This window comes from Phascolarctos cinereus, unplaced genomic scaffold (genome assembly GCF_003287225.1).
Source record: "Phascolarctos cinereus isolate Bilbo 61053 unplaced genomic scaffold, phaCin_HiC Scaffold_5;HRSCAF=322, whole genome shotgun sequence".
NCBI lineage: Eukaryota > Metazoa > Chordata > Mammalia > Diprotodontia > Phascolarctidae > Phascolarctos > Phascolarctos cinereus.
In genome coordinates this window covers 69646028-69673984 of record NW_027555958.1, presented here as the reverse complement: position 1 = coordinate 69673984, position 27957 = coordinate 69646028, and the positions used below count along the sequence as shown (strand labels likewise).

Genomic DNA, 27957 nt, shown 5'->3' with positions numbered 1-27957 from the left:
TGAAGCACTGTTTTTCATTTTCATTCCTAAATCAGAATGAAATTTTCAGTAGTTGACTCTATACTAACTAGGACCCATACTACATAGATATTAGCCAAAACCTTCACTTGGGATGGTATTTATGACATGCATTTCCTATAACTTTCTTATAATTTCTAGGTGGAATGAATTTTAGGGTTGGAAAGGAGAAAGTAGATGTCAAGGTATTCAAGATATCAGAATTACTTATGGAATGCCCTGAAAGAGTTATCCTGTGGAGTTTTGGGAATTAAAAACTATGATTTAGAAATTTGAGGGATCTTAGAGATTATCTAATCCAACTCCCTCCCTTTACAGATAACAAAAATAGACTAGTGATGTTTATCTGTACCCAACTTCCAGTTCTGAGGCTAAAAGATTTACTTGCTACTTTAAAAATTGTGATGTTCCTGTAGATATCACTACTAAGCATTTACTCCAAGGAGGCAAAAAATGGAAAGAAAGGTCCCATAAGTACTAAAGTATTCACAGTGCACTTTTTTATGGTTGTTAAGAACTTAGAACAAAGTAGGTGCCCAATCATTTGGGAAGTGGCTAAATTAAATTGTGATTTCTTGAATATACTGTAAGAAATGATGAACGTGAAGCATTCAGAGAAAAATGGGAAGTGTCGTGTGAACTGATGCAGAGTGGAGTTAACAGAACAAGGGGGGAAATTAAGCATTTCCTAAAAAAAAAAAATTAGAAATAGAACAGTAAAATGAAACATTGGGATGATAACGATCAAGTTTGGCCCAGAGGAAAGTTGAGAAAATATGTCTCCCTCCTTTTGTTGCTTTGGATCCACCAAGGAACCCAAACAGAATATTGCACGTAACGTTAGTCAATGTGTTGGTTGATTTTGCTGAACTGCATTTTTTCCTCTTTTGTAATCTTTGTTACAAGAATGGAGGGGGAAAGGTGAGCAGGGATATATTAGAAAATTAATGTAATGAAAAAAATTTTTTTCAAAGCTGAGGAGTATCCATGAAGTTAAGAAAGGAATGCTTACAATTTCTTTTACATCTTTTCACTCAATGTATGAACTGAATTGATTTTTCTACATTTCTATTCCCATTTCTATCACTGAACTAGAAAAAAAAAGTCAGACAGTAAATGGAATGAAAAAGGAATATACACATCAATGAAATTACTGTTTCATCCAAATTCTGATAAAACAAAGCTCTTACCTGTTCTCCTACGGGACTCCTGAATATATGTGTGCATAAATTGAATGCCAAATAATTCCTTTTCCTCCTCTTCATCCGCATTTTCACAGGGAGGAAGTGTGACTTCCAGTTTTAATGGGTTATCCCTGAAGTTGACAAACCTGGTAATCCATCAGAAAATGGTACTGTCATGGTACCTTAACTGTTGACTAACATGGTCCACTATCTCAGGCACGAGCATATCTAAAGACCAGGAAACAGCTGAGATGTTGTTAAAGATACGGTTCTTATTGAACTTTTGACACACACAAAAATAATGCTTATTGGACATCTCTATCCAGATGTCCTGTAGACCTTAGAAACTCAACATGTCCAAAACTAAACTTATCTTTCCTCCTAAGCTTAATTTTCATATGTGATTGTCAGCCCCGCCATCTTTCCAGTCACCTAGACTTACAACCTAGGTGTCATCTTCAACTCCTCAATTTCTCACAGCTTTCACCCTCACATACCCAGTTTCTTGCCAGGTGCTGTCAGTTCTTCCTAGAGGCAGTTAGGTTACAGTGGATAGAAACACTGGGCCTGGAATCAGTAGTTCACATCCAGCCTGAGACACTTACTAGCTGTGTGAACTTGGGCAAATCACTTAACCTCTGCTATCTCAGTTTCCTCAACTGTAAAATGGGGATCATAATAGCACCTATCTCATAGTATTGTCGTGTGTATCAAAGAAGGTAACTGTAAAGCACAACACCTGACACATAATAGATGTTAAATAAATGCGTATTCCCTTCCCTTTTCCCTTTATAACATTTCTGATGTATACTTCTCTCCTCTGACACTGTCACCACCCTGGTCCAAGCCCTCATCACCTTATGCCTAGACTATTGCAATAGCTTGCTGGTTGATCTGGCTGTGTTAAGTCTCCTCACTTCAATCTATCCTCTACTCAGCTATCAATTTTATCTTCCTAAAGTGCAGGTCTGACCACGTCACCACTACCATCCCACCATTATCCTTCTTCCCCATTCAATAAACTCCAGTGACTAGCCTTTTGGTTCTTTGAACAAGACTCTCCAAAGCCCAATCCTGGGAATTTTCCACTTGTCCTTAATGCCTGGAATTCCCTTCTTCCTCATTCCATCTCCTGCCCTCCCTGGCTTTATTCAAATCCCAGCCAAAATCTCACCATCTACAGGAAACCTTTCTTGGTCCCCCTCTGTTGATATCCTCAGTTTATGTTGTACATATCCTGCTTGTACATAGTTATTTGCATGTTGTTTTGTCCCTTAGACTGAGTTTCTTTAGACCACAGGCTGTTTAGTTTTTGTTTTGTTTTGCCTTTTTTTTTTATCCCCAACACTTAGTTAGCACAGTGCCTGCCACTTGGTTTTGTTGTGGTTCAGTCATTTCAGTTGTGTCTGTCTTTTTGTGACACCAACCCATTTGGGATTTTCTTGGCAAAGATACTGGAATGGTTTGCAATTTCCTTCTCCAGCTCATTTGACAGATAAGGAAACTGAGGCAAACAGTTAAGTGACTTGCCCAGGGTCACACAGTTAATATGTGTCTGAGGCCAGATTTGAACTCAGTTCTTCCTGACTCCAGGCCCTTGTTCTATTTACTATGCCATCTAGCTGCCTCCCTGGCACTTAGTAGGTGCTTAATAAATACTTGTTGACTGTTGACTCTAGCCTTCAGGTGCAAAAGGTCACCATACAATTTGCACCAGTGTCCAGTGCACAAGACTTCCTAAGTCATATGAGGTAACTCAGACATGCTGACACAGAGGTGCCACACTCCTCTGCTACAAAGAGATCTTACCCATCTTTCTTGTTGGAGCCATTCCACCTTCAAATAGTAAAGCTCAGTAACTACAGAATAATGGGCAAGGCTGATCACCAGCACTCTATCCTTTGTGCCACCTAGCTGCTCTAAGCAGAATTGACAGGGTTTGACAACAGATTGAATATGGGACAGGAGGGAGCTTTCAGACAGTGAAGAGTTGAAGATGACACCTATGTTGCAAGCCTCCATGACTGGAAGGTTGGTGGTGCCCCATTAATAATATAAAAATTAAGCTCGGAATCTTAGCTGTCCCGATGGTTAGATTAGTGAATAACAATTCACCTAACCCAGTATCTAGTAAGCCACAGATCATGTTTGATATCCTATCCAGTCATCACACAAAGCAACCAAGGCTCTGTCTAGTTATCTTGCTATTTGCCATGCTATATTCATGCAAATTCACCACCATCCCCACTCTGCACCCCACTCCTCCCCAAAAAAGCTTGTACTTCCCATCCCTTGCTTATGCTCTGGGAAAAGTAATCAAATCAATGCTACCATTTCTACTAGAAAGAGCAGGGTGATGGACTGCTCTGTGACTCCATTTACAATCCCTTTAACTCCTTGGGCCAAAGCTTCTTCCCTGGACACCACTCTCCAATATGTGTTATCTTCCGAGGACTGTCTAACTTCTGTGTCCCTAGGATGTATTATTTATAGAAGATGCTTAATGACCTTCTTTCTTTCTTTCTTTCTTTTTTCTTTCTTTCTTTCTTTCTTTCTTTCTTTCTTTCTTTTTTCTTTCTTTCTTTCTTTCTTTCTTTCTTTCTTCCTTTCTTTCTTTCTTTCCTTTTTCTTTCTCTTTTTCTAGCTTTCTTTCTCTTCTTTCTTCCTTTCCTTCATTGTTTCTTTCTCCCTTTATTCCTTCCTCCTTCTCTTCTTCCCTTCCTACTCTTTATTTTTTTCTTTTTCTTTCTCTTTTTCAATAATCCTGGAAAGGTAGAGTAAGTAGACAATACTATCAATAACTTTGAATGCCAAATATAATATTTTGTCTTTTATCCTACAGGTAATAGAGAACCCCTGCAACCTCCTGAGCAGAGAAATATGAGAAGATTGAATTGATCCTGTTTCATTTTCTTATTTATCCTGTTTACAAGTAATTGATTTTCTCCTGTATTTGCTTTTGTCCTGTAACTGCTTAAGTCATGGTCTTTGTCTCTGAATTTCATTTGGAAATTCAGCTAGTCTGTAATAGATTAAATTTTAAAATTTAGTTCTCCTGCTAATCACAGATCTATTCTTGCCTCAAGGAGTTTAACTGATGTCGGGGGATGTGTGTGAATGTGAAGGAGTCAGGCTTAACATCTTTATACCACCAAGCTATCTTTCAAGGAGATCTGGTTCCCTCTCTCACACCTGGACTCATATAATGAGCACTTATCAGTTGCATGAGAGAAGAAGGGGAGTCGTTGCTAGCCCCCATTACCAAATTTCCAACCAAGCATATTGTTCCCTGCACCTTAGCTTTGTAACCAGTCACATTGCACACAATCCCATGATGTCATCTACCCTGTTCTGTTCTTTGTTCTGTACTCCCCAAAACTTACAAAAAGAGACTGTCCATCAGCTTAGGGTCTTTAGCATAAGAGGAGGCAATCCATTGATCCATTTATTGGTAGACATCATACTCCTGTTAATAAACGTTACCTTTCTCAGAGAATTGCCTCGTTTAACTTATTATATTGCAAACACTGCAAATGACATTGTCAGACTTCTGTTTTATGGATAAATATTTGACAGAAACTGGGGGGACAGGGACGTCAATTGAGAAGTTATTGTAATAATCTAGTTGAGCAGTGGTGAGGTATTTTATTAGAGTGGTGGCCATGTTAGTGGACAGATGTTATCAGTGTGAGATATGTTGTGGAGGTAGATTTGATAACTTGGTATGAAAGAAGCTTCTATGAGAAAAGAGAAATTTAGGAGGAAAAGAACATTATTTTATGTATCATGTTTCTTTTTTATTAATTTCTTCAAGAAAACCACTGTCAAGGTATGTGGAGATACTGTTTCCCAAAGCTAAGGCCTAGCAAGTAGGCTGTGCCCTGAGCTTGGCATAACAATTCTTTGTGCTCTGGAAAATCTCACCCCTTCACAAAGTGTATTGCTTTGACCAGCACCAGGTGTTCACTGAGGGATTTAGGTTTCATATTAATCAATAACTGTTCAGATTTGTTGGAGCTCCCTCTATTTCCCAGGGACCTGAGAGCCTTCCGTCATACCTCTTGACACACTCACAGTCTGTTTCTTGTAACAGCTAGGTGAATCAAACCGAGTACTGCACTCCTGTTCCTCTGATTCTATACCCTGCTGTGAGACAATCAACTCGGAGACTGGTCCCACAGGACTCAGGAACGCCTGCATTGTCCACACATGAACCTGCCATGGGAAATGCTACTCAAGACCGAAGAATGATTATGTCATGGTCCAGTCCACTTGTGGTTTTTATGTATATAAAGCATTGCCTTTCCCCAGCACGTTAAGCTTTCTTACTCAGGAGGACTTCCAATTAAAAGCATTTTCCTCACTTGGACGTTAAACTTCTGTTGTGTCCTTACTCTCCTGTCTCTAGCCTGCTCTGTTTGGCTCCAGCCACCCATAGGTTAGAGGCTGGTTCTGGTCTGGTTGACCACAAAAATCTATTTAACTGAAAAAAAAAATTCCTCTTACCTACAGATTAAACTCATTATAGTAAATTTGTTACATTCATCTACAAAATAAGAGATCCAGTCACCTCTAAGCCGTAATTAAGCTTCAGAGTAGGATTTCAATGGAGGACATTGATTAACTTTAAACCTCAGTTTCCTTATCTGTTAAACATAAATAATAATATTTGCTCTATCCACATCATGGGCTTTTTGTGAGGATCACACCTCATAAACCTTACGGTTCCCTAGAAATGGGAGCTATTGCTATTAATTTGAAGGCTATTACCCTGAATAACTTCGATTAGGCTGAGCCTAAAAATACAGATTTAATTCAAAAGCCTTTCACTTACGCTCTTTCTCTGCCAGCAGAGGGGATTGGGTAAGTAGTCTAGCTCATGCTTTGGAACAAGATTTTTACCTGAGATTTGTCATTCGTTCCATGCATTCTGGAATATCTTGCAATTGGTTGTTGCTGAGAACCAAAGTTCCCAAGTTCTTTAGGTTGATGATGGTTTCTGGCAAACATGCAATGTCATTCCGCTGGAGCCATAATGTATGTAGGTTTTCCATTCTAAAATGTGAAAGGATTTGACAATTAATTATATGCATTATGAAAATACCAGCTTATAAAAAAATATCAAGTCAGAGACATCAGGTCTGTGTATTTTTTAGCTCTATGGATCCCTTAGTCCATAAATGTAAAAAGTGCTGGACATGGAGTCAAGGAGACCTGAATTCAAATTCTGCCCCACAATTGCTGCCTTACAATTACTGAATAACCCTAGGCAAGTCACTTAAACTCTCTCAGCCTTTTTCAAGGCTGAGGATTATTATGAGGATCAAATGAAGTGATATATGTAATAAAGTGCTTTGAAAACCTTAAAGTTCTATATAAATGCTAGCATTATTATTATTAAGTAATAATAGCTAATAATAATATAATCAACCCTCAATATTCCCACATTTAACTCTCCTTACTTCAAGCATTCACTGATTTTTGTTAGTAACCTCATTTTCACTTTCACGTTGGCAAACATGCGTATTTGCAGCTATGTGCAGTAGAGAAAAAGAAATGAGAGGTCAGACGTGGGCAAGTTTGTGGAGTAGCTGGTATCCTACTGGGAGCTTCACTGGTCTTATTCACCCTACCATTATAAAGAGCTATGCATCCATTGCATATTTTCATTGTTTGCCTTTAAAACTCAAGTTTTGTGTTGCAATTATGCCCCTAAAACATAGTGCAAGTTCTTTGGGGTCTAAGCCCCAGCTTGCAAAGTCAATGATGTAGCTTAGTGAGCTTCTTAGTGAAAAAATAAAGGTTTTAGATAAACTTTATGTTGGAATGTCTCTAGCCATTGTTGGCTGGGAGACTCTTAAGGATCTCAAATTGCACAAGAAGCAGACATTGCTGCGATTATTTCAAGCTGGTGCATCCTTCATGGTCTCCTCATCAATCTCAGGATCTTCTGACAGCAGTGACTAAAATCCCACCAATCTCTCTCTTGGTTTTCAGGGCAAAGCCAAGGTAGAGAAGTGTCTAGCAGTAGAATAAAGCACCCTCGCACTGCCATCTGATATAGTCAAAGGCAAGATTCAGGTTAAAACGTTTTAGTTTTAAGAATTTTATTTGCTAAACATTATTTATGGTGCTACAGATTTTATGTGTGATGAAAAGTGAATACTGGTCCAAAATTTAAAAAAAAAATTTATCGAGAAGGTACAAAATGTCACAGAATACTAGAGAATTGTGAGGAAAAAAATGTTTTGCATGTTACCAATTTTATTTCGTGTACTGCATTTTATGGGCTATTTCATGATTACTGTGTTAGAAGTACATATGCTCAGAAATAATGTTTTATTATAAGGAATTGTATGCAGAAAAGCATATTTTCAGCAATCTCTAGTGAAAAAATTAAAAGTTTTAGTAGTCACAGGAACCTAACCCCCTATTTTCCATAGGTTCAATATATCAACATTCACATTTTTTACTTTTGTGCCATTTTTAGGAGTGTTAATCCTTGCAAAAGTTGAGGATTGACTGCATATAATGCTTTAATTTTCTAAGATTCTAAAAAAAACCCTTATAATTGAACTAAGACTTTTGGGACGTTATAAATAAGAGCTATTATTCCCTCCAAAGATGCAAACTGCTGCCCATTCATGCTGACTATTCTATGAAACTCCTGTCCATGTCATCCCATAAATTTGCCACAGAAGTGCACCCTAGGTTTAGGGACATATTGCCTCTGTGCTACTTAATAGGAGAATTTCACTAAAATACGAGGTCCATGGATTATAAGTCACCAAAGCAGTGGCAAGCTTATTCTTTAGAGGAAAACCAGGATTGATGGGTGGAAATTGCAAAATTGCAAATTTAGGTTCTCCCAAAAGTCTTTTGATCATATAGAATATAAAAATTTACTAGTATTAAAAATAGCATGAGATGTTACTAGTTTAATTGTATATTTTCCCCAAAGTCAAGACATTGGTTAATATCTAGTTAAAAATTATTATTATTATTATCATTTTACCTGTCTATAGAGTCAGGAAGTGTTTTGAGTCTGTTGCTTCCCATGTCCAGCCACTCAAGGGCAGGCATGTGCAGCACAGCTGAAGGGATTGTTGTAAACTGGTTCATACTCAGATCAAGGTGAATGAGCTTCAACAGACTGCTGAGCTGAAAAGGAAAAGATATTCAGAACTACAGAGCCTAAATGAAGACCATCAGGGAACTGAGGTAAGTACATCATACCTGGCACAGCTCTTATCACTGCAGCACAAGACATAGCCCAAAACAAGAAAAAACGCAACTAAACAGCCTAGGAAGAATAAAAAATAATAATAATAATTCCTTCAAACAGAATGCTCACTTGGTAATAGCGAATGATCTCTTCCAAAATACCTGCCTGTAAAGGTTTATAGTAACTAGCCTAGAGAGGCTTCCTACATCTTGAAAATGGTCATAGTTTATTATGTTTTTCACTGCATGGTAACGTTTTTGTTGTCATTTTAAACCCTAACATTTGATGGTTATTTAATAATAAATATCACTTATTTACCACTTTAAAGTTTGAAAAGCCCTTTATAGATGCAGTCTTATTTACTCCTCAAAAGAACTGTAATTTACTTGTTGTGCTCTAGATTGTTTAATTGAGTTTTCTTCCTCCAGAGATCTTTGGTAATTTTAATCTTTTTTCCCCCCCTTATAATCTCTATTCCTCACTTTTTTACTCCTTTCCCTTTGATGGGGGATTTGTCCCCAATTGCTGGGCAGCAAAACTGTCTCACCCTCTTCCCCCATAGAGAATTCATTTTCTAAGGGCCTCAATCTCTTAAGGGGAGAGTACAGGTCCCCGTTGAATGACAGTCCCCTTTCCTTCAGGTCTGATGCAATCCTGTACTCATTCTGGCACCTGTTCCAGTTCCCTCTGTTTTTTAGTTCTTTGGCTATGTGCTGCTGGCCCTGGCAGAGCACGTTCCTGTCTTTATGTACCTCCTCCTTTATAAGAGGGTAAACAGAGTTGAAGTTTGCTATTTGTTGCCATAAAATAGTAAGGTGAGAATAGGGGCAGTGTATAGTGACAAGGACATAGCAGCAGCAGCAGAGAGATTGTTGAGTGGATTTCAAAGCATAAGTTGGTGGATCTGGTTGTGTCCCTTGCCTGAGAGTAGGACACTATAGTGGGTACAACAAGTAAGTTTGTTTCATTGGGCTTCTTGGCATCTTGGCCTATGGAAACAGCTGTAAATTGCTTTATTTCTTGTACATAATTCCTACTTTGGGGAATTTTTGAGAGTTAGTGAGGATTGGAGAAAATGTCTAATCCTCCATCTTGGGGATGATGTGACCTAGAAATTGAATACTGTGCATAGAAATTCAAATATTTAGCACTTTGGAGGTTTATACTCTCAAGCATATTACTGGATCAAGACAAGGTCTTATAACAATTTCCTTCACTGGTTCTGAGTGCTTACACTGTCTTCTTTCTTTATCTACACACAAACTCTAAGGCTTAGCATATGAATCATTTAGAATGGCTAATAGTGTGACAACATGTCACACATAGATCAGGGTTTAGCACTTCACCAAGCCTACTATCTTGCTTCTGACCTGGCAGAGCCTAGGAATCTGTTAAGGGAGATATTTAATATGGTGTTACATTTATACATCACTTGGGACCATCCTTATTCCATAAACAATTACAAAATAAGCCATTCTACTGCCATTTCATTGCTCAAGATTCACAATTACTATCTTTGAAGTGAATCATAGCTCTTTCTCTAATTATTTAACAAAATATACATAAAATGTTTCCACCAAATTCCATGTTAAAAACTGAAACCAAACTATTATTTTTCAAGTTGATGCTTTTCCCCTAATACAACAGAGCATTAAACCAGAAATGAGCGGAGAATATTTCTGTTGGTAGCTTTATCATGCTAACCTCCTGTGGAAGGTCACAAATATCTCTGTTGACAGCAAGTTCCAGTTTCTCTAAGCTGGCACAGTTACTCAGCTCCTTAGGAACAGTCTTGATTTTGTTGTAACTGAGAATCAGTTCCTCAAGCCTTGTCAGCAGTCCTATACACATCAGACAAAACAAATAGTCATAAAATCAAGCATCCAATAATAAAGTGTTACATAACATCTTAGCCATCACTTTTTTCTTTCTACATTTTTTACTTTAATTTTTTCTCAATTAACTAAAGCTCTATTTTTTCTTGTTTCTACCTCCCCATCATTAAAAATAAAATTAAAAAAACTCTTGTAACAAATATGCGTAGTCAATCAAAAGAAATTCCTACATTAGCCAAGTCCAAAAAAAAATGCTCATTATAAACCCTGGAGGTGGATATCATGTTTAATCATGAAATGCTTGATCTGAAATCATGGCTGGTTATTGTATGGATCAGAATTCTTTAGCTTTCTGAAAATTGTTTGTTTTTATAATGCTATTGTTATTACATAAATTATTCTCCTAGTTTTGCTTATTTCACGTGGTATCAATTCACACAATTCTTTCCACATCTCTCTGAAACTGTTGTCTTCATTTTCTTCATCACAATAGTATTCCATTACACTCATATACAATAATTTGTCTAGCCATTCCCCAGCTGATGGCCACCTCTTAGCTTCCAGTTCATTGCCACCACAAAAAGAGCTGCTATAACTATTTGTGTACATATGGGTTCTTTTCTTTTTTCTTTGTTCTCTTTGGAATGTAGGCCTAACAGTGGTATTGCTGAGTCAAAGGTATGTACAGTTCAGTGACATTTTGTGCGTAGTTCCAAACTTCTTCCAGAATGGTTGCACCAGTTCATAGTTCTACCATCAGTACATGAGTATACATATTTTCTCACATCCTGTCCAGCATTTGTCATTTTCCTTTTCTACCATCTTATCTAATCTGACAGGTAAGAGGCAAAACCTCACTGTGTCTTTAATTTGCATTTTTCTAATTATTGGTGATTTGAAACATTTTTTAACTTAGATTTCTTCTTTAAAAAAGCTGACTGTTCATATCATTTGACCATTTATCAATCAAGAAATGGTTCTTATTTTTATGAATTTGAAGCAGTCTTCATGTACCTTGGAAATGAGACCTTTATGGGAGAAACTCATTGCAAAAGATTTTTACCCAGTTACCTGCTTGCCTTCTAATTTTAGCATCACTGATTTCGTTTGTGCTACCATTTTCTTCAAAGCTGTCTCTGGAAAATTAATTCAAAGTTCTCATCCTTTTTGTGTCCTCAAACTAGGTCTTATCTCTTCTATCACTTCATTCTAGATCCATCCCCCCCCCTTTTTTAAAGCCAAGAACATGTTTAGTATCACCCTTAAAGATTGTTTCAAACCAAGAAGCCTATAAGTAGGGTGGTATCCCACAACAGACACATGATCGACCAGTTTTGTTCAGGATGACTTCCTATGCTGCATTTCTGCTTTTATGTCAACATCTCAGCATCTTTTCCAAACTGTAAGATGAAATCCTTCCCCTTGTTCATTTCATCTTAACATACAAAGTCTGTTACAGCACAGTATCTTGTCACATAGTAGGCAGTTAAATATCTGTTAAATTGAATTAAAATGATTAGGCTTTTTTTTAAACAAGCGATTGTCAGTGAACAATTCTAATAACTCGACGTAGGAGGCCTTCCTTGGCTCAATCTAGAGCAGTTGTTGTAACTTATTTAGGGAACTAATATGTTATATGAATGTGATATCTTTATTCCACAAATCTTTTTTGGTTTTTTTTTTCCCTGTTCAACAATGATTCTTACTATTTTATTCCAAGTCATTATAATACCTTGATACATCCCATAATTCAAATTTGTCAAATCCTAAGCAGTGTGATTTTTGGAGGGCAGAAGAACATAGGTATCACTGACTGCTTTTGAAAAAAAAATCAAAGTAAAACATCTTCCTTCCTTCCTTCCTTCATGACTTTATTTCTTCTTTTCTTTCTTTTCCTTAAGCAGAAGTTTTATTTTTAAATTTTTTTTATTAATTTATTTTTAGTTTTCAACATTCACTTCCATAAGCTTTTGAGTTTTAAATTTTCTCCCCCTCCTCCTCTCCTCACATCCCCAAGATGGCATGCAATCTGATATAGGATCAACATACGCATTTCTATTAAACATATTTTCACATTGGTCATGTTGTAAGGAAGAATTGGAACCAATAGGAGGAAGACAAGAAAGAAGAAACAAAACAGAAGAAAAAAGAAAAAAAAAGAGCCAATAGATAGTATGCTTCAATCTTATTCCACAAATCTTTAGACTAAAATTAGGCTTGCAAGCTAAAGACTCCTGACAGGAAAAAAAACAATGCCTTACCAATTCCTCGAGGTATCTCTGAAATTGCGTTTCGGGATAAATCCAATACAATGAGGTTCTGGAATCGTCCAATGAATTCAGGAATTTTTACTAAGCCCGTTCTATGAAGCGCCACTCCTGCAGATTATTCAGTTTTAGTAGAGAAGAAGGAAGGGTCTAAACTCAAAGAGAAAATAATTGCAAGCAGAATTAGTTTATGATTTAGGTGTTGTTGTTTTAATGTACAGTATCCTGGTTTTCTGAAAATCAGCGTGGAGGCAGAGGAGCTATTGTGACTAAGTGGTCCAGTATAGAGGGTAGCAAAGTTGGAATCATAAAGACAAGTTCAAATCTTGGCTTAGACACCTACTAGCTATGTGACCCAGGACAAGTCACCTAATGTCTCTTACCTTCAGTTTTCCCATGTGTAAAATGGGATCATGATAGTAATAGCACTCACCTCATCGGATTGATGTGAGAATCAAATAAGTTGGCATTTTAAAATTTTTTTTGCTTTTTTGGTGAGGCAATCGGGGTTAAGCGACTTGCCCAGAGTGCAAAATACTGAGCTAGTGAGTGTAAAATGTTTTGCAAACTCAGTAGTGCTCTATAAATGTAAGTTGTTTGTTTGGTTTTGAAACTATTATAAAAATATCCTTTTTTCCCCCCGACTGACTCTTGCTACCTACGCAACCTAGGGTGAGTCCCTTAACTTCCCTGACCTCAGTCTCCAAATCTGTAAAATGAGGGAGGTGAACTCAATGGTCTTTGAGGACCCTTCCAGCTCCAGATCTATGATCTTCTATTTTAATTTTGATTTTAATTCAAGGATCTGTGGTTTTGTTGGTGTGGGCGCTCCCTCCACTGATTCCAGTCACAAATCCTCTACGGTGGTGGTCTTTGGTTTTTGCTGTGGTCAAACAATTATCCCCCTGCATTCAGCCTAGAGGTGATTTTTCCTGAACTTAGCAAGAACAATATCAGATAATATAAAATACATGAATGGTTCTATACCGTAAATATTATTAGCTAAGTAGAGCCTACTAGCCTTTGTGATTTTGCTGGAACAGCCTTCGAGAACACAGCATCACCACCTTTTCATGATGAGATGTAAAATTTGGAATCCTCACTAATTATTGGGGTTTTTTTTAGTATTTTGCATAACTACCAAATCTTCGCTTTTTATTCTATTCCTTCACTTTTTAATCCTTCAAACTCTAAGTAAACTAGAATTTAAATTATTTTTTTTCTATTAACATTAGCATACTACCAGAGAATTCATATCCTGAGAATTCATATTTAATCACACCCAGGCTATTTTGGAGTATTCATATTAGCAAAAGAACAAAAATAGAATGGTCACAGGTATTGGAAACCCATGGGTAATGCCCAAATCAAAATTCCATCTCTACGTATCCTGCTAAGAAAAATGGTATATGTGACCAATGTGAGTTTGAAATTCTCTGAACACTACTCTCCTTATTGCCCCAAAAAGCAACAAATAAATAATTAAATAAATAAATTCAGTGAGCAACCTTAAATAATTAAAAGCGTAAAAATATACCCATATGCATAAAGAAAAGAACAGACCTTACAAGAAAAATTATATTGAGCCTAATGGCAATTTAAAAAAAGTCTGCCCATTGAAAATATATTTCTTTGGGGATCCTTGTCTTTTAAACTACTAGTCTGATTCTAACTCCGTATTATTTGAGGACTTCCAAAGAGCATGGACCTGTTCTTTGTCATTTACTATCGTCATCATTGCTGAGCTTTTGGAGATAATGGTCTACATTTTATTAGTCTATAATGACAATAGGTATGTAGCTTTGAGCTTGATAACCACAGCAAATTTATTGAGTTGAAATGTTGGAATAGTTTATGAATGATAGATGATATCCTTTTTTATATTTCTCTTACCATTTTGTTCATTATGTAGTTCTACTCTGTTGCAGAAATTATGTAGGGCCCTAATATTGCTAACTATTCTCCCACCTAGAGGTTTACAGAATTTCTTCCCTTGAAAGGAAAGAGTGATTTGTCACCTACCTCATACAACTGTTGTAAAGATCAAATGATATAACATATACAAAATTCTTTGTTCGAGGTTTTCTTGGCAGAGATAATGGAGTGATCTGCCATTTCATTCTCCAGTTCATTTTACAGATGAGGAGCTGAGGTAAACAGGGTTAAGTGACTTGCCCAGGGTCAAATTTGAACTCAAGTCTTTCTGATCCCAAGCCTGGTGCTCTATCCACTGCACTACCTAACTGCCCCTACATACCTTTAAACAAAGAGGTATAGATAAAATTAAATTAAATAGAAGTATATTAATAAATAAAGAGGTATAAACAAAGTGCTATGTGTAATTTGAGGGGGGAAATCTTCAACAAATTGAAAAGATACAGAAATGTTTCCTAAGAAAGGTGGCATTTGAGTTAAGCTCTGAACTTCAAAGAATGGATAGGAATCCACTGGGGTATGTGGGAATGGAGAAGGGGGAACATAATCTAGGCAGAGGGAACAGCATGGAAATAAAGAATTTGATACATGAGAGATAGCTGGTGTAATGGACAGAGTACTGTACCTGTAGTCAGGAAGACCTGATTTCATAGCCTGGCCCTTTCCCAGGGGTGTGCTGGAACCAACTCTTACTGGAGAGAGCCAATTATTAAATTTTCGGTATGAGCATTTACACCTTGGAAATTATCAAATGCTACAAATGAGGACTTGATTTATTGTTTTGTTGATTGTCTAAACTTGAAGTGATGGAGAAAATGTTAGTAATGCAGATTAAACTTAAAAGTATGCGCTGTGAAGAGCCAGTTGTTAAACATTCATGAGTATTTCCTTGCCCACGGTCCTGGAAAAATCATATAATCTCTCTAGGTCTCATTTTCATCATCTGTGAAATGAACTGTTTGGACTAAATGACTTCCAAGGTCCCTTTTAGCTCTAAATCTTATCATTCTAATAAAAAATTAATTTTTCCTTTTCCTTTCCATTCCCATTCTATGGAGTTTTCATATGGAGGCTATTTTACCCTGATCAGCATTTTGGTGAGTGTTTTGTTGGTAGAAACTTTTGTTCCTGCACCTTATTAAATGAGAAAGGTGAAAATTAGAATAAAAAAACCTCACAGTAAAAGTTTGTAGTAATAACTTTGATCAACATGAACAAAGCTAATGTAAATATTGAGGACTGAGCTGAAATTTTAGAGAAAAATATTTTTAGAATAATTTAGTATGTCTTTTCAGCTGTTTGTGAAATGGTTCACATTGAGGTTGGTTGTGTTTTTTTTTTAATTTGAACTTCTACATTTTGCAAGCTTTCCTAATTACCATCTTGGCAGAATGCTGTAAACTGAACACAACACTTTATAAACTATATATAGAGAATGCAACAAGTAGAACATTGAAAGTCACTTCCTCTGATTACCTTCCATTCTTCTTTTTCTATCTTTAAAATGACCCTTCCATCTTCCCTGATGACTTTTTCCTTCAGCTTGGTTAAGCTTACTCTTTCTTCCCAGATTCGCACTAGCCTAGGAGACCAAGAATTCATTTTAGTGAAGAATATGGAAAGCATTTAAATTTCCACATTGAAGACTCAGGATAATAATATTTTGACCAAAGGTAATACTGAAAACTGGAAAAGCACTCATTTTTCAAAGACCCTAAACTTCAAACATCATTTAAGGAGCTGATATATGTTAACTGCTACGATTATATGTTTATTTTCCTATTAGGCTAAGATGATCAGTCATCTAGTAGCTCTGGTTGTGATAGTTTCCATTTATGAAAGAAAAGTTAAGTAACAAACAAGTTCTCCAGTAACTGTCTAGGTTACTTTATGGAAACATGGCTCTGGAGTCAAAGGACCAAAGTTCAAATATTGCCATCGATACATGCTACCTGTGTGACTGTGGGCAGCTCATTTAGCCTTTTGGACCGCTGTTTCCTCAACTATAAAATGAGGGGGTTGAACTAGATGAACTCTGACATCTTTTTCAACTCTAGATCTATGGTTTGCTGTCACTTTTTTTAAAAACAGTGATGAAATTGATAATAAGGAAAATGTTATAGACATACTATACTTGGCACGTGTTGGCAATAGGAAGCTATTTAGCAATCTCACACAAAATTCTTATGGACAAGATGGAGAATGGTGAGTTGAATAATACTACAGTTAGATGGATTCAGAACTGGTTGAATGACTGGACCAAGATAGTAATGATAAATGTATTGGCATCAACCTGAGTAGGATATCTCTAGTAGAGGTCTAAAGAGCTCTCTATCCTTGGCCAAAAATAGTTTTATCAGTGAGTTAGATGAAGGCATATATTTTTAGATGACACAAAGCTGGGAAAAGTAGCTATTATTTTGAATGACTGAATTAGGATTAGACTAAATAGCATGAAAGGCCAAATATAATAAGATCAAATTTAATAGAGCTGAATGAAAAATATTTGGGAGGGGGGTTAGGCAATGGGGTTAAGTGACTTGCCCAGGGTCACACAGCTAGTGAGTGTTATGTGTCTGAGTCCGGATTTGATCTCAGGTCCTCCTGAGTCCAGGGTCAGTGCTCTATCCACTGCACCACCTAGCTGCCCCAAAATATTTTTATTGGATCCAAAAATCAGCTGTATAAATATTGGGTACGGAAGACTATAGAAGTACAGCAACTAAAAAATACCACCTTATGCTATGAAAAATATATTTATGGGAATTATGTCAAGAATCGGTATAAACTAAAAATATAATTTTTCCCATTAGAATATAAACTCCTTGAAGACAAGGATTTTTCTTTTTTCCCTTCTTTCTTTCTTTCTTTCTTTCTTTCTTTCTTTCTTTCTTTCTTTCTTTCTTTCTTTCTTTCTTTTTCTTTCTTTCTTCCTTTCTTTCTTTCTTTCTTTTTTCTTTCTTTCTTTCTTTCTTTCTTTCTTTCTTTCTTTCTTTCTTTCTTTCTTCCTTTCTTTCTTTCTTTTTGCTAGGCAATGAGGTTAAGTGCTTTGCCCAGGGTCACAGGATTTTTTTTTGAAAAACTATTTTTTTTGTATTCCCCAGTACTCAGTACAGTTCCTGACACACAATGTTTTTTAAATGCTTATTGATTTTTTAAAGATTTAGATAAATTAATCAAAAATAGACACAGAATTAGGAGTGTTTTGGTGATATATCCCTAACTTTCCTTTAAAACTATAAGTATAATTATTTATCTTATTTTTATTGTTACTTTTTCTTTTTATACCACATTCATTCCCAAAAATGGTCTCTCTCAGCACTCCAAATCAATTCAGCAAAACTAGCCAACATATCAGCATTATCTAACACTATATGTTATATCCATAGTCCCATGCCCCACCTCTACAATGAAGGACAGGAGGCACATTTTTCATCTCTTCTTTAAGGCCAAAATTTGTCATTAAAATCACATAACATTGTTTCTTTCTTTTTGTGTTCAATCATCAGCAATAAATACCTCTCCAATTATTTAAATAATTTTTATCTCTTTAAAAAGTGTTTTAAAATTGTATTTGTGTCAAGTGTGCTTTTGTAGGCTAATATTTTATGTATTATTTATGTATGGAGTTATTTTGAATGTGGTTTCCCTTTCTTCATTCTTTACCTTTCAAGGCTGGTATGAACAAGGACAACCACACTTTTCCACAAAGCATTTCTTGGTTCCATTATCAGAGACAGAATACTGGGTATGAATTGATGTTGAGATTCTTATCTCATTTATGAATTGGAAATAAGTTTTCATATTAAGGAGGTGAATTTCTACATATATGTTCCTCCATTAAAGCCCTATTCTGAGGCTTTATTTTGATGTGTTCATAACTTTGACTTCTCAAAGGCTATGCTAGCAAAGACCAGCTCTTACAGATCCTACCAAGCTGAAAAAGCCTGGGAATAGGCTATGTGTTGTCTGAGGGGAAGCCTAACTAAACTCAGAGAGGCTCAATAACATATTGGCAGCAAGACAATTAATATTTTAGTTCTGGCCACCTCAAAGATGATCTAAAAAGCTATATATAGGGTTTGTGAACTTTGTCAATGGAGAGTGCACCTACTTTCAATAAAATTCCAGATCTTTGAAGTGTCTAAACTTGAAGATCCATGAATAGATTTCAGGACTGTCTATGAACATGGGATTTTTGATATTTTTATAACTCTACTTCAATATAATAGGTTTTATTTATAAGCCTGTCTATTTTATTTGGTTCATTTAAAAACATTATTTTAAGATGTGGTCAGTACATTTCACCAGACTGTCAAAGGGAGCTATGGCACAAAAAAGGTTAAGAAGGCCTGCTCTAGAATGTCAGAGGCCATAGCCTTCTTGGTCAATTCATACCTGTAATGTTGTGTTAAGTTTTTCGAGTCACAGTTTAGGAAGGATTTTGAAAAGCTGGAAAGAGTACCAAGGAGAATACCAGAATGGTGAGGAAACTAGAAACCATGCCATATGAGGACCAGCTGAAAAAACTGAGAATATTTACCCTGGAAAAAAGGAGTCTGTGCTTTAACCAAATTATATTCTATTCCCTCAAAATGCACTCTCTGCACTCTCTGCCTCACAAGGGTGTTGTGAGGACCAAATGAGATAACATATAAAAAGTACTCTTCAAACCTTGAAATGCTGTGTAATTTCTTCTTCTTCTTCTTCTTCTTTCTTCTTCTTTTCTTCTTCTTCTTCTTCTTCTTTTTCTTCTTCTTCTTCTTTCTTCTTCTGCTTCTGCTCCTTCTGCTGCTGCTTCTTCTTCTTCTGTTTCTTCTACTGCTTCTTCTTCTTCTTCTTCTTCTTCTTCTTCTTCTTCTTCTTCTTCTTCTGCTTCTGCTTCTGCTTCTTCTGCTGCTGCTTCTTCTTCTTCTGCTTCTACTGCTTCTTCTTCTTCTTCTTCTTCTTCTTCTTCTTCTTCTGCTTCTGCTTCTGCTTCTGCTGCTTCTTCTGCTTCTGCTTCTTCTACTGCTTCTTTTTCTTCTGCTTCTTGTTATCATCCTAAGCCTTTAACATTTCATTTCCTACTCATCACCTTCTGAATCCTTGTCCTTTTAAAATCTGAGCTCAAATACTACTTCCTCCAAGAAGCCTGCACTGACTCCTCCTGCCTCCCAAGGTTTATACCCCAAAGCACTTTGTTCTGCACTCCTATATTACTCCTTTCATGTGCTGGGCATGCCTTTGTATTGTTAGTGCCTAGCAGAACGACTTGCAGTCCATTAAAACCCTTTTTGTATGACCTACTTTCATATGACTTACTATCTAACCCATCCTACATTTGTGTTGTTCAAGTGTAGCATTTTACATTTGCTACTATTGTATTTCATAGAAATACACTGTATTGTAAGAGTAGCTACCAGGAGATAATAGAACATCATCAGGCCCAGGACTCTGAGACCAAGAGCCTTGGGAATTGCAATGCTTTTAGTCCAGTGCCTTTAGCCATAATTCTCAGGAGCAATCCCTATGGAGCCTGGCAGCTGTTTATGAAGGTGCTACAGCCATTAAGGACCCAGAAAAGAAGGTTCTTGTCATGGAAGTCATTGGTACTGTCAAATGTTTCAGCATCAGAAATCGGTATCATTTTAAAACTGGAAATGAGATTAAAAAATAGGCATCAACATCTGCTTTGCTTGTGCACCCTAAGAACCATGTGACTTTTCTATGACTTGCAATTGAAACCTTCCCTGTGTGTTTTCTCCCCAATTAAATGTGAGCTCCTCAAGGTGAGGGACAGTCTTCCTTTTCTATTTGTGCAGAGTGCTTTGCATGTAATAAGTGCTTAACAAATACTTTATTCTTTCATTCATCATTATAAAACAACAAATGGCAGCAATAATAATGTATCAGATTCTCTGGATATTAGGACAAATTATTGGCCATGTTAAAAAAAATTAACATGTAATTGGGGAACAAAATAAAATGTATTAAAAAAATTTATTGGACACCATGTCAAACTGTTGCCAAAGAGTGAATCCAAAAAAATCCATATCACAAGATCATAGATCCAAAAACATCTCTAAAAGCCAAAATACAAGACTGAATATAAAAAAGATGAAATTTTAAAGGGATCAATGTAAAATTGTACATCTAGGCTCAAAAAAATCACTTGATAAGTACAAAATTAGGGACATAAGGCTGAAAAACATCGGGGGCTTTTAGAGCACAACGAACATAAGTCAAAAGTGTGATGTGACAGTCAAAGAGGGAGAAAATTTCCATCTCTGCTCTGGTCAGACCACATCTGAATGTTCAATTCTCTGAGTGCCACATTTTAAAAGAGATTATGGCAAGCTAGAAAGCCTCCAGTGGAGAGCGACCAGTATGGTGAAGGGCTTCGAGGTCTTGGCATATGAAGACCAGTTAACTGAATTAAATGAGGATGTTTAGCTTGAAGAGAAAAATTAAAGGATGCTTAATCAATATACTTTCACGGATTTGAAGATGAGTCAAATTTGTCCTGGTTGGCCTCAAAAAGTATAACAAGGAGCAATGAGAGCAAATATAAAAATTCTGAGCCAGGGAGGGTTGTAAGGAAAAACTCCCTAACAATTGAATGTGGGCTCCCTTACCAGGCAGTGGAGATTTTCAAGCAAAAGCTTTATCTCTCTGATAGGTTATAGGGTAGATTCTTATTCAGCTATGGGCTGGCCTACATGGCATTTGAGGTCACTTTCAACTCTGAGATTCTATGGTGGTTCTGTGATTGTGGGAAATGTAAGATCTCAGGTGAGAAGTTGCCATCTGGGATGTTTTTAGACAAAAGGACAGAGGTGTTGGAGACGCCTCTTCTTCACCTCACTTCCTTCAAGATTCAGCTGAAACACCATCTTTTCCACTAAGCCCTGATTCCCCAAGTGCCTTCACTCTTTTCAGTACCATGGCCTTGTACTGAACAGCCTTGTTATTCATTCTGTATCTATCTTATAGATGTATATTATGCATATACTTACATATGTTCATGTTGCATCCCTCAATATACGTGAGTGAGGAAGCAGGGACTGCCTCTGTCTTTGTATCCTTGGCATCTAACCTAGTCCCTTTCACATAGTAGTTTGTCCCTGGCACAAATGCGATGATGGACTGATTAATTGATGAAAGTTGAACCTCACTTCACCAGCCTTTTCCCATCTGGATGTCTGTTTAACTGAGACCTTTGAGGGAGACAAGGAGATGGAGGCAGCATACAGATAGTGCCAATACCTGTAAGAGGACTGGGAGGAGACAAGGGGCTTGTGGCCAGACCTGCAGCAGCCACAAGGTATTGGTAAGCTGCGGCCTTGGGAAAAACATCAGTAGCTAGAGAATTAGAGGTGGGAGCCATATTACTTAGGAAAATAACCCAAACCAGAGCAACAGCAAGGGAAAGAGGTGAGCTGGACCCACTTCTGACAGAGGAGATAATGATAATGTTGATGATGATGACTATAATAATAATAATAGCTATCATTTATGTACTATGTTGTTTGCAGAGCACTTTACAAATATTAGCTCTTTTTGTCATCACAAGAAGCCTAGGAGGTAGGTGCTATTATTATCTCCTTTTTACAGATGAGGAAATTGAGGCTGAGAGAAGTTAACTGATTTGCCAAGGGTCACAAAGATAGCTAGTGTCTAAGGCCAGATTTGAATTCAGGTCTTCCTGATTCCAAGGCTGTCACTCTGTCCATTGTGGCACCTCACTGCCTCTAATATGCAAAATGAGACACATATTTTTGCATTTAGCCAGTCTGAATGAGTATACACATTTGTTAAACCAGGTTTTTTGTTGTTGTTGTTGGTTTTTTGTTCGGTTGTTGGTTTTTTGGTTTTGTTTTGGGATTGAGAGGGAGGAAAGAAGAGAAAATAAATATTTCATTAAAAAAATTTTTTTTAAAGGAGAGCTGGCCAGATTCTTATGTTAGGCCATGGTAATCACCCCTGGTTACCCAAATACATGAGACTCCACGGCAAATAGGTGACCCATCTCTATGACAAGCTGCCCAAGGCACTTTCTTATGGCATTTTCTGCGTAGAAAAGTAAGAGGCCCAGTCCTAAGTGGCAAACTAGCAGCTCCCCTGGATGACACTAGTTATTTAGTTCTTCAGGAGGGTGCTGAGTGACCGAACAAATAAGAAGAGTCGCAGACATCAAAATTACCATCATCGAAGACTCCTTGTTCTTCGACTTTGCCTAGAAAGCCTCCTGAGTTGTTTGTCAAGCACAGCTAGGGATGGTTATGGTTTTTGTTCCCAAGGATGTCAGGGCGTGAGGCTTATTAGTAACCATTTTTTTGAACCTACTTCTGCTGAAATTCTTTTTCTCTCTTCAGATCTTCAGTTTGCTTCTTGATCCTGGTTTCCCACACTTCCTTTACAGCATGGACAGCCCCCGTGCAAACTGCAATTTCTGTCATGGTTCTTTCACATGAGGGAAGGGGTCCCAATTTCATCAGAGACTGAAAAGCTGAATTTTGGACGCCATCTCCCAACAGACCTAATTGTACTGGAGGAAGTAGCATGAATGAATGAATGAACAAATGAATGAGAAAGCACTGATTAAGCGTTTACTATGTGCCAAACACTGTGCTAAGTGTTAGGTGGGATACAAACAGAAATTCAAGGGAGTCCCAGTTCTCAAGGAGCTAAATGTTTATTAGGAGGAGGCAACACAGAGAGGAAATTTCAATTAAAGGGTGAACAGACAGGCTCATTTGTCCTTAGTTAAGAGTAACTCACATTTTAATCATTCTCTAGGGTTTGCTAAATATTTTCTCATCTTTACTCTGTGATATAAGAATTGTCATCCTTATTTCATATGAAGAAACTGAGGCTTAGAGAAGTTCCTCATACACAATCTTTCTCCTTAACTGTTCTTTAACTTTGTGTAGCTAGTTCCTAATTAGTGTGAATAATGAATCTCCTAAACTGGTTGCATTATTCAAATTGCTACAGCATATTTCTATTGAATTGATTACCATATTTTACATAATTATGACCTGGTATAGTACGCATTTGAATACATGAGACCATTTTTAGGAGCTTTGTTATATACACAAATCAAGATCTAGCTGTACATCTGTATATTTCTAAGGTCGTGGGGAAAAGCCATTTTTAGATTTTGAGTGGCCATGTTTGCATATGAAGTGGTCAGGAAAAGCAATGGTCTGGCCTTCTGAAAGTGGACCCTTTGGGTGCCCATTCTTCCCATCCACTCAATTACATGAACAAACAGGAGATTCAGAGGCTATAAAATTCATGAATAGTTGGTGAAAGGAGAGAGAGCCTTGTTCTTGAGGCCTGCACCCTGCTGTTCAAGAGGTGACAAGACACAGAGTAGAGACCTCAAGTCTACAGGATTGAAAGAGCTCCTGATGGTCAAAGACTAAGAGAGTGTAGCTCTTTCTAAAAAAATCATAGCAGTACCCAATGCCAGGATTTTAGGTGACGATTTACCAAATAATGACCAAGTAACAGAGCCCCATACCCAGCTCAGCAGAGATTCTACCTGACATGGAAAGCCCGGGAGAGATGCACAAGAAAATGTCTTCTGGGATCCTGCAGTATATGAGACATAAGTTGCCCTTCTTTGTACATGGGTGCTCTGTTCTTATATTCTCTATTTGTGTGCTTCTCTCCTTGTGAACTCTTTTTTCATCCATTCTCTCCAAGGATGCTAGGATTATTAATAGAAGAGTACACCTCAGGTAAGATATTTTATTGCTTCTTCTTTTACTATGCCATTTTAGTAAAAGCCTTTGTTTCATGCTATTGTGTCTTCCAATTGACTAGTAAAAGAAGAACACGTTCATGGGTGCTTGTCAGCTACAGTTTTAGGACCCAAAGATAACCTTGAACATGGGGTACCCATCCCCAAGGAGACTTGTCCTGTGAATATGAATTGGAGGGTTAGTGTGGCAAAGCAGATAGAATAGCGAACTGGAGTCAGTAAGACATGTGTTTGAATTCTTACACAGGTCCTTAGTAGCTATGTGACTCTAAATGAATTACTTTAGTTTCTCCCAGTCTGTTTCCTCAGCTATAAAATGGGGATAATATTATATCCTAACTCACAGGGTTGTTGTGAGGAGGAAATGAAACTTTGTGTGTGTGTGTATGTGTATGTATGTGTGTGTGTATATGCACATACACATACATATGTAGTATTTTGCAAATCTTAAAGCACTACATAAATGTTAACTGTTATTATTACATAGGTAAGATCAGCTAACAGTAGGAAGTAGATTGTGCAAAATCTGTGTTTTCCTATGGCAATAGCTAATAGCTAATGACATAGTCAGCTAAGTGACACAGTGAATAGATTCCACCAGGCCTGGAGTCAGGAAAATTGGAGTTCAAATCGAGCCTCAGACACTTACTAGCTGTATATGATCCTGGGCAAGTTACTTAACCTGTTTGCCTCAGTTTCCTCATCTGTAAAAAGGGGATGATAAAAGCACTTACATCCCAGAGTTGTGAGAATCAAGTGAGAAATAATTATAAGTACTTAGCACAGTACCTGGCACATAGTAACCGCTATATAAATATTAGTTATTATTATCACGGTAAAACTGAAGACCACAAGTCAAATGTCAGTATTGTCAAAAAGTAGGACTCAATCTAGACTTTTATCGGAGATATCTGATGACAGATTTTTTTCCCCTTAATTTCTTATTCTAGCGGCACTGATTTTGTTCATGCAAAACCTTTTAATTTCATGTTCCAAAAATGATCTATTTCAGCTTTTGTGATATCTATTCCTTGCCTGAGACAACTTTCTAAGAGGGAGTTTCTTCACTGAGAGTTGCTTATAGCAGTGAAAACTGAGAATTGCATATACCAATGGACAAAAAAAACCTTCCTAGATCACTTATTTACTAAGGGTCTGATTGTCTCTTCAGGCACAGAAGTAATAATCTGATGAAATCCCCACATGCTCAAACTGATCTTGCTGCAGTCTAGGAGTCTTTCTGGGTACATGTTGGAGAAAACTGCCTAACATGTCTTTAATAGCAAAGTTCCCACTGAGACTTACCTCCTTCCAAACTATCTTTGACATGTCAATTTTTCTAAGTTTTGATATCTTCAACTGTTAATTAGTGGAACCTGTTCTTGCTAATCAGATTATCATTATTAGGATATATTTATATTGCTTACCAGAGGTATCATCATGGTACAGAGGTGATATTGGGCTCAAAGATAGTGGGGTGTTAAACTGTCATTAAAGGACCAATGCCCTTTAATGTACTTTGTGGTCAGAAATGCTCATCACAAGAAGGCTGTTAATCAGGTGATGAAATTTTCTCTCCACAGCAACTCCTGAAGCCATAAGGTATGAAGAGATAGATATAGATGGATCACATAGCCCCAGATGAACGAAACTGTGAGTCCTTCAAATATTTCCCAGATATTCAATTGTCAGAATTCCTCCTCTTCTGTTATTTCCCTTGAGCAGCCCAATCCTATAATTGATCTAATCTCTGAGCCAATAGCTAGAAATGGGGCTATATTTTCTATCTAATCCATACATCAGCAAGAAGTTATTAAACACCTATTATGTGGTAAGCACTGTGCTAGGCACAGGGGATAGAAAAAAGTTTTTAATTGAAGTCTATGTCCTTGAAGAGCTCACATATTATGAAGGATACAAGTCTTGTATGCCAAGTATATACTAAATAAATATGAGGTGGTGGATCAGGAAAGGCTCCATGTAGAAAATGACATGAGCTGGCTTTTCAATATGCAGTTTAATACTTCAAGATACATACTTTACATATGCTTAAATGTGCACATGTTATCTGGAGGATATTATGCCACATGAAGGCACGGGCCATTTTGTTTTTGTTGTTGTATTGCAATTGCTTACCATAAGGCCTGGCACAAAGGCACAGAAATGCTTGTTGATTGATATTTCCAAGGACTTGTAACCTTCTTGGTGGAGCTACTCCCTCCACTGGTACAAATCACAACTCCTTACTGCCTTCTTATCTTTTGTGAGTTATGTCTACATTCAGAATTTGACATTTGAATCGAGGCTTTCTCATCTCCCACCTCCAGGTCTTTGCACAGGTTGTCCTCCGTGCCTGGAACGTTCCCCCTCCACAACTCCCTAGATTTTTCAAACCTCAGCTCAAATGACACCCATGTGACGTCTTTCTTGGTTCTCTCCCCTTCCTTCCCAGTTAGCAAATTCTCTCTCTTGAAATTACATTTCATTACTTTATCTACACCTTTATGCACGTTTTCCCCTCACCCTCAGTCTAAACTCTTTAAGGGCAGAGACTAATCAGGGGGTTTTGTATCCTCAGTGCCTTGTACACAATGAGTGCTTAATAGATAAATGTTGAATTTAATATAAAAATCACCTGCTCCTTTGGCCTCCAGAGAGTCTGAAGCATTTAGAACACATGGTTTCAGATCATTTCAAAAGTTATAATCTGTACTAGAGAAAAAATTGGGTATTAAATCAGAATACCTATGAGAGGCACACATCCTGGGAAATGTAAGGGAAATGAAGTCCTTCTACCTTGTGTTATTATCACAACAGAAAAAGACACACCAGGACCCCGGGCCCATGGCTATAACACGCCAGGGCTAGCAGGTTCATAGAGCATTCAAAACTAAAAACAAACTAACAAAATCAAACAAATCAGTCTTGAAAGAAATGCATCTTTGCCTTCTATGAAATCCATTTTCTAGAAGTTACTCATTAAATAAGTAACTCTGGCCTCTAAAGAGATGGGTTTTATAATGAGTTCCCAAACTGGGCTGCTCTGGCCAAGCAAATACAGGCACACGTAGAACTGGATCATCAGCAGCAAACATTTGTAAATGAGAACATGGGGGAGAACTCAGAAAAACTTACCTGAGTTGGCAGTGCTTCCAAACTCATTGATTGCTCAGCAAGAGAGAGGTTACAGATGGGTTCTGCCAGTGCCACTCCAAGCAATTCAGATCCTCAGCCACGCTGTGACCCAGAGGACTGTCATGTCAGCCCAGTGCTAATTTTAAACCATGACAAAGCTAGGAATAGCAGGAATCACATGGGGCTTGTGTGCAAAGTGCCTGGAGAGTTCATGTTGAAAGTTTTCCCACTTAGCAGGACCCATGTGCAGAGTTTAGAACACCCACAGAAAGCAGTGAATCTGTCCCTAAGAGTAATACTTGTGTCATATAAATAGAAGGGGCTGCCAAGTCCTTGAGCCAAAAAAGCTTAGACCACAGGCACAAAGACTTCAGAACAATCCCAAAATATGGACCTAGGAATGTGAGGAGGAGCCTCTAGCCTCTGACATTGCTGGAATTGTAACTAGGAATTCAGATACTTTGGGGGCAAATTGGTTTGGGGGAGGGGTGGTCTACAGAAGAGGTATCAAATTCCTAGCTCACAACGCCACTTGAGCCCCACAAAACTCCTGAGTGTTGGACGAAACAGATAAAAATGTAATTGGGAAATGTTTAGGAAAAGA

General features: G+C 37.4%; 1 protein-coding gene and 1 long non-coding RNA gene across 2 annotated transcripts in view; one reads left to right on the top strand and one right to left on the bottom strand.

Moving 5' to 3' along the window:
* Nucleotides 1-27476, bottom strand: part of LRRC39 (leucine rich repeat containing 39) — a 30664-nt gene extending 3188 nt beyond the window's left edge. The window contains 9 exon segments of the mRNA XM_020999873.2: nt 1209-1348; nt 6105-6257; nt 8218-8363; nt 10132-10268; nt 12524-12634; nt 12637-12679; nt 15941-16046; nt 22793-22994; nt 27354-27476. Coding sequence (XP_020855532.1) covers nt 1209-1348; nt 6105-6257; nt 8218-8363; nt 10132-10268; nt 12524-12634; nt 12637-12679; nt 15941-16046; nt 22793-22941 — 985 coding nt within the window. The 5' untranslated portion in view covers nt 22942-22994; nt 27354-27476.
* LOC144457525 (uncharacterized) lies at nt 3753-5578 on the top strand. Its single transcript, XR_013486890.1, has 2 exons — nt 3753-4134; nt 5296-5578. It is a non-coding gene; the product is annotated as an uncharacterized LOC144457525 (long non-coding RNA).
* Nucleotides 27477-27957: the final 481 nt, after the last annotated feature.